The sequence below is a fragment of the Rhagoletis zephyria genome, unplaced genomic scaffold (genome assembly GCF_001687245.7).
Source record: "Rhagoletis zephyria isolate East Lansing unplaced genomic scaffold, Rhagoletis_zephyria_1.1 Rzeph_scaffold_00083, whole genome shotgun sequence".
In the NCBI taxonomy this organism is placed as follows: domain Eukaryota; kingdom Metazoa; phylum Arthropoda; class Insecta; order Diptera; family Tephritidae; genus Rhagoletis; species Rhagoletis zephyria.
Window position 1 is genome coordinate 33,451 of NW_016157167.1, and position 13,461 is coordinate 46,911.

Sequence of the window (13,461 nt, forward strand, 5' to 3'; positions counted from 1 at the left end):
GGAGTGAGTAATGAGCCTAAGTTGCTTTGTTTTTCTACTGAAGCTCTAAAGCTTAAAGTAGCCTATTGGCTTTATTAAACTAGAATTAGGCTTATACAGTATTTTTCGTTTAATTAACACCCGGTTAATTGGTTTCTCCGTATAATGGGTTAAAAATATGTGCTATAGAAAAAAGATAGATACACCTTATACTAATTGATTAAGTGCAATTAAGCGGGGAATACTGTATTGTTGTATGGAGATGAATATAGTATAGTTAAAAAGCTCGTAGGTTCGTCTGCATGGAGTTAAAACGAGGGAAAAGTTCACCTAGTCACTGGTAGCAGAGTTGATTTAAATATTAGGTTGAAGGTCCACATATTATTAAGAAACCTCGCGAGAAAATAGTAGTATCTATATCAGCCACTTCATTCTGACCAGCATACAGGTCGTAGCTCTACCCGCAACAGAACGCTTTCTGAATCTGAGCTAATTATTAAGTAAATATTAAGTATTTTAGGTACAGCTAGAGGACCATGCCAGTGCCACCTGCGCTTTGGAGTATCTGCTGTTGATCCGTGCGACAATTATCCTCCATTGATTTCTATTCATAAGGTAATGTTTTCTTTTCTTTTCAATGAACGTACTCTTTTCCTATAGCGGAATATCACAAAATCGCTTCTTAAGTTAAATTTAATTTGTTATTGCATGTTTTATCATATTTGTATTTTTCCAAATTTGTTTCATCGTCACTAGACACGCGCTAATGTTTTGACGGCGAAAAAAGACGAATAAAAAACTTGGCGAAAAAATACGCTTAAGGAAAACTTCGGCGAAGAAAGGCGCATAACCTGCCAAGCACTCGTCAATCAACAGCATCACCAAAAACCGCTTTGGGCAATTTACATACTGCTACACCTGCAAACATAGTTGACCACGAAAATAAGTTTACGCGTCTTTCTTCGTCGTCAACTACATACATATGATAAGAGTCTTTCTTCGCTGAAGTTTTTTTTATGCGTCTTTTTTCGGGACCAACTTTTGAGCGCGTGTCTAGTGACGCCATAATTTTTTCAATTTCAATTCCTTCATCGGGCCCGGGTCGCAGGTGGATCTCGACGGGCCTGCTCAGCATTGAACACTATCAGTACTTGCCGTTAGTATTCCTTGGTCTTCTCGTGCCTCAAAACTCTGAAGGTTCGCTCAGTATCCCCCGAGTGGGAGAATTTAGTAGGAAACCAGAAAAATATGGTCAACATCTATTGAAAATTGGGATTAGAGGGTTAGCAACTTAAAGGATTAAGGAGCACTTATTGGAGTGAACTCCTGCGCCAACTCTGTCATTTATACATTAGCCAAATGTCAATAGCGTTTTTACAGCTTATCCAGGGCTCGAATCGTAACAGACGTGAACGAACTCGTCACGTAAAAATGCATATTACATTATATATACCAAGATGATTGTTACGATTCGTGCCCAAATCTTTACCGTCCTTCCATGAATTTCTCATACACTTATTGGGAAATTTGGTGCCAAAACATAATAGAAGAAAAATATAATTCACCGTTCGAAGGGCTACTGATACAGGAATTAAGATACTTTCGACGTAAAATCCAAGCTCTCTCAACGCTTGAATTGTATTTAATCTGGTTGCGTGATATGATTTAGATATCTACTTGAAGATTCGGAGCTTTGGCGGGAATAGAAGCAGAGCGCCAAATCACCTTCCTCCCTCCTACTACCTATGAAACGCCATTTTTTCAATATACTACAAAAGAATGGAACCTAAAGCGTTGCGATTTTCTTACTTTTCATTCATTCAAACTTCCTTGCACAAATATTTAGGAGAGTAGTATGTATGCGCATATAATTTCTACAATTTCCTTCCATCAACAAGTGTCAGAAAACGAATGTGGTTAACGAATATTAAAGGACGCATGCAAAGCGACGTATCCTATAAGAAGCTAACGGAGCGACAGCATTTCCACATCAAACACCCTGCTGCCTACAAATTGCTTGAATGCGTGACGTGCGGTTGACAGCTGACATGACTTCTGCCAACATACATAAATCAATCAGTCAAAGTGCTTTTCCCATTAACACCTTTGTTGCCACTGAAGGAGCTGTACATAAATGACTAGTAGAAAGTGTTGTTAAGGCGCGTAAATTGTATAAATGTAATTTGTGTAAGTTGATATCCATACGCTAAAAGTGCAAATGTCAAAAATTGCGAGTGATATGTTAATGCCTTGTGATGTTCTTTTAGGTAATTTGTGGCATTTATGTTTAATTTTATTTCTGGCAATTAATATATGTTGGGTGGAGACCCCACGAGCGACTGAAGTGAAAATTCTTCTTCATATAGTTAACTATATCGAGCCCTAACCGCCAAAATAACGTAAGCGACATTTTTTTCAAAATTTTATTTTTCATGGAGAAACGTTTTTAGAGCATCTAGATGGATTTCTGCATCAAGAAGAAAATTTTGAAATACATCGAGCCTTAACCGCCAAAATAACTTAAGCGTCATTATTTTTAAAATTTTCTTTTTGATGCAGAAATATTCCTAGAGCATCTAGAAGCACTTCTGCATCAAAAAGAAAATTTTGAAAGAAATGTCGCTTACGTTATTTTGGCGGTTAGGGCTCGACATAATGGTTTTTCTAGTTCATAAATAAACTAATTTTATATTTTTTAAGTTTATTTGTCTTGTCTAAATTTTCTGCTTTTAATGGAAGCTATTTCCTATTTTTAGAAAAATCTCGCCATCCCACTTTGGAAGCTACCAAATCAGCTTTGTCTACGAACGCGATTAACAGGGAATCTGCTTCAGTTAATCCTTCCGAGGGTAGGTGGTTTGAAATTACAAGTTTTTTTTTATTAACATAAATTAAATTTTCTACACCAAAGCACAACATACCACTGAAGACTCTGATACAAATGATAACTTTTGCGATGTGCGGCTAAAAATGTTGTAGTAAGTGCTGTAGAAACTGTTATGGACATGGAATTCTCTCAAAAATTTAAATGAAAGAATTCGTATCTAAGTACATTGCAATTTTACAATTTTTACAATTGTATTACTATTTATTATTACCAGTTTTATTATTCAATAAAAGTTATATTAAGATTTTGAAATCAAAAGGGCATAGCGAAAGAACTGTGGCACCGATTTTTCGAAGCTGCCGTGATAATCTAGTCATAGTATAGAATTAAATTTTTTCTGATCTTTCACGACTTGAATTAATTTTTGTGAAAAATTTCAGTTTTGCTTTCATTTAAAATTTATGAAATTGTTTCGGGACCCTTCTGAGATCTTTTAGGATATTTCAAAATTTTTTCTGGATTTGTTTTTAACCTATCGACATTTTTTTCTGACCTCACGAAATTAATTTAGGACGGCCCAGGATTTTTGGTGATTCCTCGTATTTGAAATTTTTTCGGAACTTTTGAAATTTTTTCGGGACCTTTAATAACTTTTATCCTTTCGGGATTTCGTCGACAGCCTGGGGATTTCTCTGCTTTTTCGGTATTTATTCGGGAAGGTTCGTGGTTTTCGGTACTCATTTTTTGTAATTTTTTTTTTAGACGTTTTTAAATAGTTTCGAGATCTTTCGGAACTTTTACCATATCGAGTCTTTTTTTGGGATTCTGGGAAAGTTTTCCGGATCTTTCTGCTTTTTTCTGTATTTATTCGGGATACTTGGTTATTAATTCACTGAATATTTGGAAATTTTTTCGATATTTTTTAAGACTGTTTTCAGGTTTTCGCGGCTGTTTCGGGGCGCTTTTGGCATTTTTGTGTATTTTGTATTTTTGTGTACTTTGGTACTTCTTAAGGATTTTTTCGTCATTCTTCCGCATTATTCGGGAACTTTCAGACCCCAAAATTCATTTAAATTTTATCTTTGCTTTTTATGGGTGCCTAAATAATAATCAAGGTTTTTTCCTTCAACAATACGGATTATATTGTAGAGCTTAACTATTTTCAATATCTTCTATCCGCAATTAAAAATTCTAACCGGACTTAACTTTAGCACTGATGTTAATTTTAACTTTGCAACTCAATAGGAAATTCTTGTAACAAGCGATATACTTGGGGTGGCCATTCGTACCGATTCGGGCGGGACAGTACCGATTTTGAGAAAATTGTCCCGATGAATATTTTTTTTTAAGTCGAGACGTATAAGTGTCCTGTCTCAATTGCTTTAAGGTTTTTATAGTTATTTGTAAAGCTTTTTTTATGAAACGATTCTAGCTTGAATCTAGTGAAATTATAAAAAATAAAATGAATTCCATCAAAATAATCGTGGATATGAAAATATAAGCTGTAGATACTGTGGTGAAAGCATATATAGAGAAGAGACATTTTAGTATTCTTGTGCTATTCCCCTCCGAATAGTTAATGTTTATTATTTTTTAATGAAAGTGTAGCTAATATCTATCAAAGACCATGTAAGTCAAACTTAAAATTAGCAAAATTTGACAAAGTATCATCAAAGTTTTGAGCTTTTCAATTAGATTTCTTAGAAACATTCTAAGTATGCAGTGCAGTATAGCCCATTCAATTCAAAGTACAAATTTTAAGTAGCTGATTTTTGGTAATTTTTTTTTTTTTTGTGGGAGGTTCATTTTCTGCATAGAAAAAAAGTATAAACGTACTTTGTATGAAAGAAAATACGTGAATAAAAAATTGCCAAAAATCAATAATAATTCCAAGCTACTTCAAACTTGCACTTTATTCTATACAATCTGCTTGATATGTTTAAAATTTTGATCAACATTTGGTAAAATTCGCCGAATTTTTAACCGACTTCCAAAAAAAGGAGGAGGTTATCAGTTCGTCGGAATATTTTTATTTTTATTAAACNTTTTTTTTTTTTGTGGGAGGTTCATTTTCTGCATAGAAAAAAAGTATAAACGTACTTTGTATGAAAGAAAATACGTGAATAAAAAATTGCCAAAAATCAATAATAATTCCAAGCTACTTCAAACTTGCACTTTATTCTATACAATCTGCTTGATATGTTTAAAATTTTGATCAACATTTGGTAAAATTCGCCGAATTTTTAACCGACTTCCAAAAAAAGGAGGAGGTTATCAGTTCGTCGGAATATTTTTATTTTTATTAAACGACTTCCAAAAAAAAGGAGGTTATCAATTCGTCGGAATATTTTTTTTTTTATTTCTTTTTTATTTTTATTTTTAACCGACTTCCAAACAAGGAGGAGGTTATCAGTTCGTCNTTTGGACCACGTCAACCGATTTCGATAATTCTTTTGGCATCGGAAAGGTAGTGTCTCAGAGGTGGTCCCATACCAATCTGGTTAAGATCCGATCAGTGGATCATGAGCTATATATGTAAATACAGTAAAACCTCTCCTAACGGACACCTCTATTAGACGGACACCTCCCTTGGGCGGACATTTTTCCCTATACTAAGTTTTAAGTATAAATTTCGGAACAAATTACTCTCTCTTAAGCGGACACTCTCTTGGCCGGACGCGGACAGTTATTTTGCATAAAATTTACACAAAAACTCTATTGGGCGGACGCGAACCTCTTATCAACGGACATTAAGATTTCTTTTCATAACAAATCAAACAAAAACCTCCGTTGAGCGGACGCGAACTCCTCATAGGCGGACTAGTAAATGGAAAAAGGGGACTTCCCGCACAAAATGTGATTGTTATGCACATATTTAGTTTGGTTTGCGCAGTGGTTTAGGTTCGTTATTTGAATTGTCAGAAACCCTTGGAGACTGATAAAAACATGAAAACTGTTGATGAAAAAGGTACTGACACTGAAAAAAATTAAAAAATAAAACTTCCGTCAATCGACAATTTCCCAGTTTTTTATGTAATGAATCTATGATTTTATGTAGTTTATGGACTAAAATGTAATATTTATTTTTATTTTGTTATTACTGAATATGTACTTACGCACATAAATGAAATGTGCACTTTTGAAAAAATACATGCACATTTTTGTTTGAACGATGTAATATCAATATCTTTTATTCAAATAAGAAATAGTGACTATTCAATTAATTAAAACATTAAAAAGTTCTAAAATAGGCTTCCCCTCCATTAAGCGGACACCTCTCTTGGGCGGACAAAAAATGACTGACGGTGAGTGTCCGCCCAAGGGAGGTTTCACTGTATATAAATTTTTTTTTAATATAAAAATTGAAGTCGGTTTGTTTGCTCAAAGTTACTTGTTTATAAATGTTCTACAAAGTTTGAACTTTTGCTTTACATGTTTTTTTTTATAGATAGTAAGTTATATTTTCATAAAAAAATAATAAAGATTTTTTAAACAAAGCAAAGTAGAAAAAATTTGCTAAAACGTTTTTTCCCAATTTAAATTCTTTCCACCGTATAAATTGTGCGTGTAAGTTTTTGCATAATTTTTCAAGCTTTTTTCTCTTTGTTTTGTTGTTTGTTGTTGTTGTACAGCTTTTTGTATTAAAAGATGTTATGTCTTTTTATTCTAAAAAACAAAATTGTGTGTTTGGCTTCGATGCTTTATAAATGTCTCGATTTTGGCCACGGAAATCTGGTCACCGTAGATATACTACTACAAGGCCAGCATTTACTCATCCATGGCAGTTAAGTCTTAGGTGGACTTTTATATCAGAATCGAATCACTACACCACATCTTTCATCAGATATTTTAGCCTCAAAAACAAGAAAATAAAGGATACAATGGATCAGAGTAGATTTGGTTTTTATTGAAAATTAAAAATAGGACCTTTACCTTAAATAATTTTTTAAAATGTTTCTTTACAATTAATTATCGTTCAATTACTAAAACTAAAAATATTATAAATGACAACGAATATCAAGGAGAGCTCGAATGTGAGACTTGCTCATAGTCCTGCAGAATAAGCTCCAAGCACATTCCGTTGACAGATTATTTGCTCGATTGGCACAGCGCGTTGGAAAATTGGTGACTTACTATCAACCGAAACCGATTTCGCTTGATCGGATGCTTCGGCACATGGACTAGGCGGGGCAATAGGAAATGGTACAACGGGATAAGGAAGTAGTAGAATAGGGGGATAATTTGGAATATATGCCGGATATGGGTTGTTGGAGTAAAATGACGAAGATGTTGGTAGGGAGCATGGTTTTGGTGGGAGATATGGAGCCAGTGTTTGCGTTGGAGGCAATGACGGTGAAGTAGTAAATGTTGGCGTAGACGTTGGTGGGATAGTGGATGGACTGGTTTGTTGGCCGGTAGGTGGCAATGTTTGTGGCTGGCTAGGTGGAATATATGGAGCCGGTATTGGCGCTGGTGCCGGAGGTAATGATGATGAAATAGTAAATGTTGGCGTAGAAGTTGGTGGAGTAGTGGATGGACTGGTTGGTTGACTGGTAGGTGGCAATGTTGGAGGATTGCTAGGTGGAATATATGGAGCCGGTGTTGGTGCTGGTGCCGGAGGTAATGATGATGAAATAGTAAATGTTGGCGTAGAAGTTGGTGGAGTAGTGGATGGACTGGTTGGTTGACTGGTAGGTGGCAATGTTGGAGGATTGCTAGATGGAATATATGGAGCCGGTGTTGGCGCTGGTGCCGGAGGCAATGACGGTGAAGTAGTAAATGGTGGCGTAGAAGTTGGTGGGATAGTGGATGGACTGGTTGGTTGACCGGTAGGTGGCATTGTTGGAGGATAGCCAGGTGGAATATATGGAGCCGGTGTTGGCGCTGGTGCCGGAGGTAATGACGATGAAATAGTAAACGTTGACGTAGAAGTTGGTGGGATAGTGGATGGACTGGTTGGTTGACCGGTAGGTGGCAATGTTTGTGCATGGCTAGGTGGAATATATGGGGCCGGTGTTGGCGCCGGTGCCGGAGGTAATGATGATGAAATAGTAAATGCTGGCGAAGAAGTTGGTGGGATAGTGGATGGACTAGTCGGTTGGCTGGTAGGTGGCAATGTTGGTGGATAGCTTGGTTGAATGGTTGGTGGTAAAGTTGGAATTACAGTCGGAGTCAAAGGTGGTGGCGCAGTTGTTATCACAACTGGGAAAGTCACGGCTGAATTTTGAGAAGTACTTTTTTCTGTAGTAGACGTCGAAATCGGAGGAAGTGATGGCAAGTTAGTTCGGTCTGTGGTGCTTATTTCCAAACATGGAACCGCAGTCGAAGGTAGTGTTGATTGCAATGTGGTTGATTGTGAAGGGGAGAGCTCAGTGTGAGGAATTGTAGGCGCTGGTACCGGCCTTAAAGTACTTGCTTCTGATTGCGAAGTGGATTCAGAAGTGGGAGATTGCGTTGATTTCGAAGTACTTGGTACTAAAGTTGTGGATTCAATTGGTGCAATGGAAGGTGACGTAGCTGATACTGATGTGCTTATTTCCATCGTAAACGGCGGAAGGTTAGTGGACGTCATGGATTCTGAAGGACTTGTTTCGGAAGTTGGAACCGAAGTCGAGGGCTCGTTTGATTCTAATTCAGTTGTTTGTGAAGTAAAGGGCTCAGTTGGAGGAAGTGTAGGAGAGGTGACTAGTTCTGCTAAACTAGTTTCCGGGATGGACGTTGAAGTTGGAAGTGGCGTCGAAGTAGATGGGGAAATTAGAGGTTGGGTTGGCTCTACTGTGGATGGTGCAGTAGATGGGAAGGCAGGAGGAAGGGTTTCCTGTGAAGTGGTTGTTTGTGAGTTAGATGGCGAAGTTGGAAGTGTTGTCGAGGGCTGTGTAGGGGGTTGCGTTGATCCAAGTGTTGTTGGCTCTGATACAGGTGACGAGAACTGGGTTGACGGCAAGGAGGATTGAGAAAAAGGAGGTCCAGCTGATTCCGGTGTTGTTGGCTGCAAAGTTGATGCTAATGTTGGAGGATTTGTAGAGGGGTTTGTTGCATCTACAGTAGTTGGCACTATTGTGGCAAGAGTCGTTTCCTCGCATGGTGCTGGCGTAGTTGAAGGAAGACTTTCTTCTGATGTAGATGGTGCTAAAGTAGTTGGTTGTAAAATTGCCGTAGGCGGAGTCGGTTCTGAATTAGTCGACTGTGGTGTAGAAGATGAGATCTGTGACAACGGTGGTGGTGCTGGGAAAGTGTAAGATGAAGTAGGTGGTTGAGGTGATGCCGGTGTTGTTGATTGAGAGGGTGCTGAAGTAGAATAAGTTGTTGGAGCGGTATCTGGTTGTGCAGTGGTTGAGGATGCGGTCGGGGACTGGGTTTGTGTTAAAGTTGTTGGTAGCAAAGTAGCCGGGGAAGGAGGAGGGGAGGTTTGTTCAAAAGTGGTGGCTTGCAAAGTTGCAAGAGATGCCGCGATAGAACTCGAAGCTGACGATTGGAATGGACTTTCAGTCACAACTGGCATAGTGGGCGTTGAAGCTGTAATTGCGGTGGAAATATTATAATCAGCCTTTATTACGGCCCCCAAAGCTACGATACTCACTGAATTGTTCGCTATTGTTATGATTGTGGTACATTGCCAGGATAGCTAGTATTTCCTCCAATAGTATATTGAGACAAACTTTCACTTGAGGATCGGCGTTAGCGAGGTCGGATTGTGCGGTGACTAAAATATAAGGTAATTTTCGAAAGAGAAAGAAGAAATTGAATATAAGTTTCGGAAAGCTGAATAAACGAAATTCAAATATTTTTTAGGTGCATACTTAATTTGTTTTATATTTACTTACCAGCTTCAGTAACCGTTTCAGCAATGCTCGCCGCAGTAGTGACTTCCGGACTGAGCGTAGTCATGGCGTTTAGTTGATTTAGCAAATCCGCAGCTTCGCTTTCAGCATCTATGATAAGAAGAAGATAGATCGCGCGCCGATATTAGAATAATATTTCTAAAATTCTCTTCTCACTTTCACACTTACTGTGTCCGCCATCGCCATCGGGGTCCGGATGAAGCACTTCAGTCAAGAGGCGCAGTATTTCTCTAAACAGCCCGCTTTTCTTGTCTGTAGCTGCACTAGTCTGGCTAACTGAATTTAGCAACTTGACACAAACACTCAACGGTGGATGCGCAGTGCCGTTAATGCAGTCATTTTCTAAAACAAATTAGTAATATACAAAATCAATTTTAAATAATTTCGGGCTTCTCCACTTACGCGCTTGCTGCTGTTCAATACTTTGGCTGCTATTTTTTCTCAGCTCAAACTCCAGTTTTTCCAGCACATCGCCCAATTGTACAGTTTCATTTTCTGTAAAATTACATGTTTAGCCAAGAATTTAAAGAAAGAAACTTGTATTTATGCAACTTACGGATTTGGGTACCACTGTCCACCGACGTTTCATCGTAAATATTGATGATTTTCGCTGATGTGCTGCTGATCGAACTTATGTCTGTATAGCCGCCAACTTAAACAAATATTAGAAAAGAAAATTTTTACAAAATTTGTAATGGAAATGGTAATGAAAATTGTGATGTAAATGATAATGGTGATAGAAGTGGTATTGGTAATGGCAGTAGTGATGGTAATGGTAATCGTACTAGTAATCATAATGTCAATGGTAATGCTAATGGTACTCTTTATTGTAGTGGTAATTGAAAGTAATGGCAATGCTAGTAGCACCAGTAATGATTATTGTAATGATAAATGTATTGATAATAGTAATTATGATAAAAATGGTTACTAAAATGGTAATGGTAATTGCAATGATAACTCAAGTGGGTAAACAACATTTTGGTTAAACAACTTGGAATTTGTATTAGATCTCCACTTAATCTCCAGCCTAAATGTTTTTTGGGAATGGTTATGTTTAAGGCAATTGTAATAGTAACAGAAATGTCAATGCTAAAGATAATGGTGATGATGATGGCAAGGGTAGTGGAAATGGCAATTTTAATTTTAATGCAAGTAGTATGCTGCAAGAACCCAGGAATCCAAAAATCACCATTATCTAATGACTAGAATCGCTTTCTGGAGGAGTGTGGTCAGATAAATATCGATGCACTCGCTCTCAGCGTTGAAAAACCACCACTGGTTTTCAGGAGGATGGAGTCAGGAAACAATTGATTGTCTATGATCCTTTACCTCACAGGATGAGAGATAGAATCAGTGGCATGCGGTGAAATAAAGTTAGAAGGACTTTTCCTCAACACCATTACCTCTAATGCGCAGAGGCCCTATTCTAAGACGATTACTTTGGAAACTTTAAGTGCACGCGAAAGAACGTGCAAAAACTAAGCATATTTGGATATGTCTACTTCACCCACTACATCTTCGTCAAGGGCCGGTTACTCCTCTAGTTGCTATATATTACAAGAGCTCCAGTTCTACGATAGCTACACTTTCAGAGAACAAAGCGCTTTTGGCGATCAGAGTGCTAGTGAAGTGTACCAAAAAATTTATGGCTTAGGAACTAATCCAGAAAGAGGTTTTATTATAAGGAGGCCACACATTACTGAACAGGTGGCGGCTATTTGTTGGATTTAGTAGCGTAAAAATACTATATAGTAGATAGCCGGCACAAAGAAGATAAACTGTGGCTATGCTTACTAATTGCGAGGAATCGTGTCACTCCTTAGAGTACTGTTGCACTTGCTGGGAGCCTTAATGTGGAGGGTGCTGGTCTGGTAATACCTGTCGTAAGAAAACGGTTACACCATGAGTGTATCTTTGCAAAGATAAACTTTCCGTCCAGGTAAGCCTGACGAAAGACTCAACTTTACGGAAAGGAAACTGAAGTGCGATCAACTTTTGTTGAGGTCGTTTGAAAGCCACCCTCTCGATTGCCCGGGACCATTTCTTCTTTTTAGTTTTAGCCTGGCGATTAGTGTTGCTCTCAGGTTTCTGATTGTTATGGTAATACATAAAAAATGGTGTCGTTTTTGTAGCTATGGTTCTTATAATTGCTATTACCTATACCAGCTTGCCCAGTTGATTCAGAAATATGCGTCGTAGTAGTATTCACGCCGCCACTAACTGAAAATAAAATAAACAAGAAAATGCTTAACATTTGCGCAGACACGTTTTGCATTTACCTGCAATACTTACTGATATGGTCACCTTTAAGCACACCACGCCAGGTGCCAATAACCTCCACCACTCTTTCATCCTCCCCAGATGCTGATTTAATGACATGAACCCTAGAAATATGAGGACTGGCGTGTGTGAGATCCGAGACAGAGACCATAGCGCCTTCAATATAATAAAATATCGTAAACATGAAGGTTTTCATCACAAAAAATAAAAATAAATCAATAAAAGGAATTGAAATTCCTACCTAATGGTGATGGTATATCTTCACCTACTGTCTCGGTTTCTGATTTTACTAGATGAAAACCAGAAAAATTGACTGCGGAAAATGTGGAATCTGTGACTATAGGCTCCTGCTCAAAAGTGGCCGGACCATTGGCTTCTAAAAAAACAGGTTGCATATAAAATAATAAGCCATAAATTTGTATGTTAGTAAAAATTATGCACATGCTTACCAATTTCTTCAGTGACACTATGCCCAGCTACACTCGCCGACACAAAAACCGCAGCGACCAACAGCAAGCAACAGGCGACACGTTTCATTGTTTAATTTGTTCTGCTTTTACTGAAAAATAATAAACAAATTGTATTTTATTATAAAAACCATATAAAGCTTAACTAAAAAATAAACAAATATTTTAAATTCGAATATGTGTGAGTGAGGAAGTGAATGTGTGAGTAGTTTTGTTTTTATTTCACGCCAAAGCGGCTGGACGGATTTAGATGAAAGTTGGCACCTGGAAATCGCATGATCTAGATTAACATATTGGATATTTTTTTAAGAGGGTTGCCACCAGCTTTGAAAGTAAAACAAAATTTTAAGTTCAAAGACATTTTACAATATCGATGCTAAAGCGTGTGAAATTAAAAAAAAAAAACTTTATTTCGAAAACTTTTTTTAATAGAGTTGCCACCTGTTCAAAGTAAAATTTTGTAACTAGGTTAAGTGAAGTAGCAGTAGTAGTAGTAGAATTTTGTAACTAGGTTAAGTGAAGTGGTATATGCGTAGGTGCAACAAATTTTAATTTAGAAAATTATTTATATATAGTTGGAATCTGTTTTAAAGTCAAATTCCAGTTTTTATTGAGTTTAATAAAGTATTGCAATATGGAACGAAATAAGTAGGCCCAAGAAAGATTTACATATTTCGAAAATCTTTTTGCAAATATTTTTGAAGAGGTGGCAACCTTTTTAAAAACCAAATTGAATTTAATTACTAAGTAGGTAGAGCAAATTTTAACTATGTATATGTATGTCAGTCGAAAGAGATGGTACTATTTATGTATGTACAAGAAGGCTTTGTTTCGCAGATATATTTAAAAAGGGTTGCCACTTGCTTGCAAACTAAATTTAACTAATAACTTGATTTTTATATTCCATTACGAAAAATTTTTTATAAGGGTTGCCTAGTCTAGTATAATTTAATAAGTTAAATGAAAGTATTACAATATGGATGTCAAACGAAACAGGTTTAAGAAACCTTTATATGGCTAATATTTTGAAAAGGGTTGTCATCTGTTTTAAAGTAAAGTAAAACTT

The 13,461-nt window shown here is 37.0% G+C and overlaps 1 protein-coding gene across 1 annotated transcript; it reads right to left on the reverse strand.

Annotated features, from left to right (window-relative positions):
• Positions 1-6,846: 6,846 nt before the first annotated feature.
• LOC108373627 (mucin-2-like) lies at positions 6,847-12,480 on the reverse strand. Its single transcript, XM_017629554.1, has 10 exons — positions 12,378-12,480; positions 12,170-12,304; positions 11,941-12,084; positions 11,806-11,868; positions 10,205-10,300; positions 10,051-10,143; positions 9,817-9,990; positions 9,631-9,738; positions 9,387-9,509; positions 6,847-9,322 (listed from the first exon to the last, which is right to left on the reverse strand). Exons 1-10 carry the CDS (start codon positions 12,463-12,465, stop codon positions 6,852-6,854), a joined length of 3,495 nt encoding a protein of 1,164 aa, XP_017485043.1. The 5' UTR covers positions 12,466-12,480; the 3' UTR covers positions 6,847-6,851.
• Between the last annotated feature and the right edge of the window lie 981 nt (positions 12,481-13,461).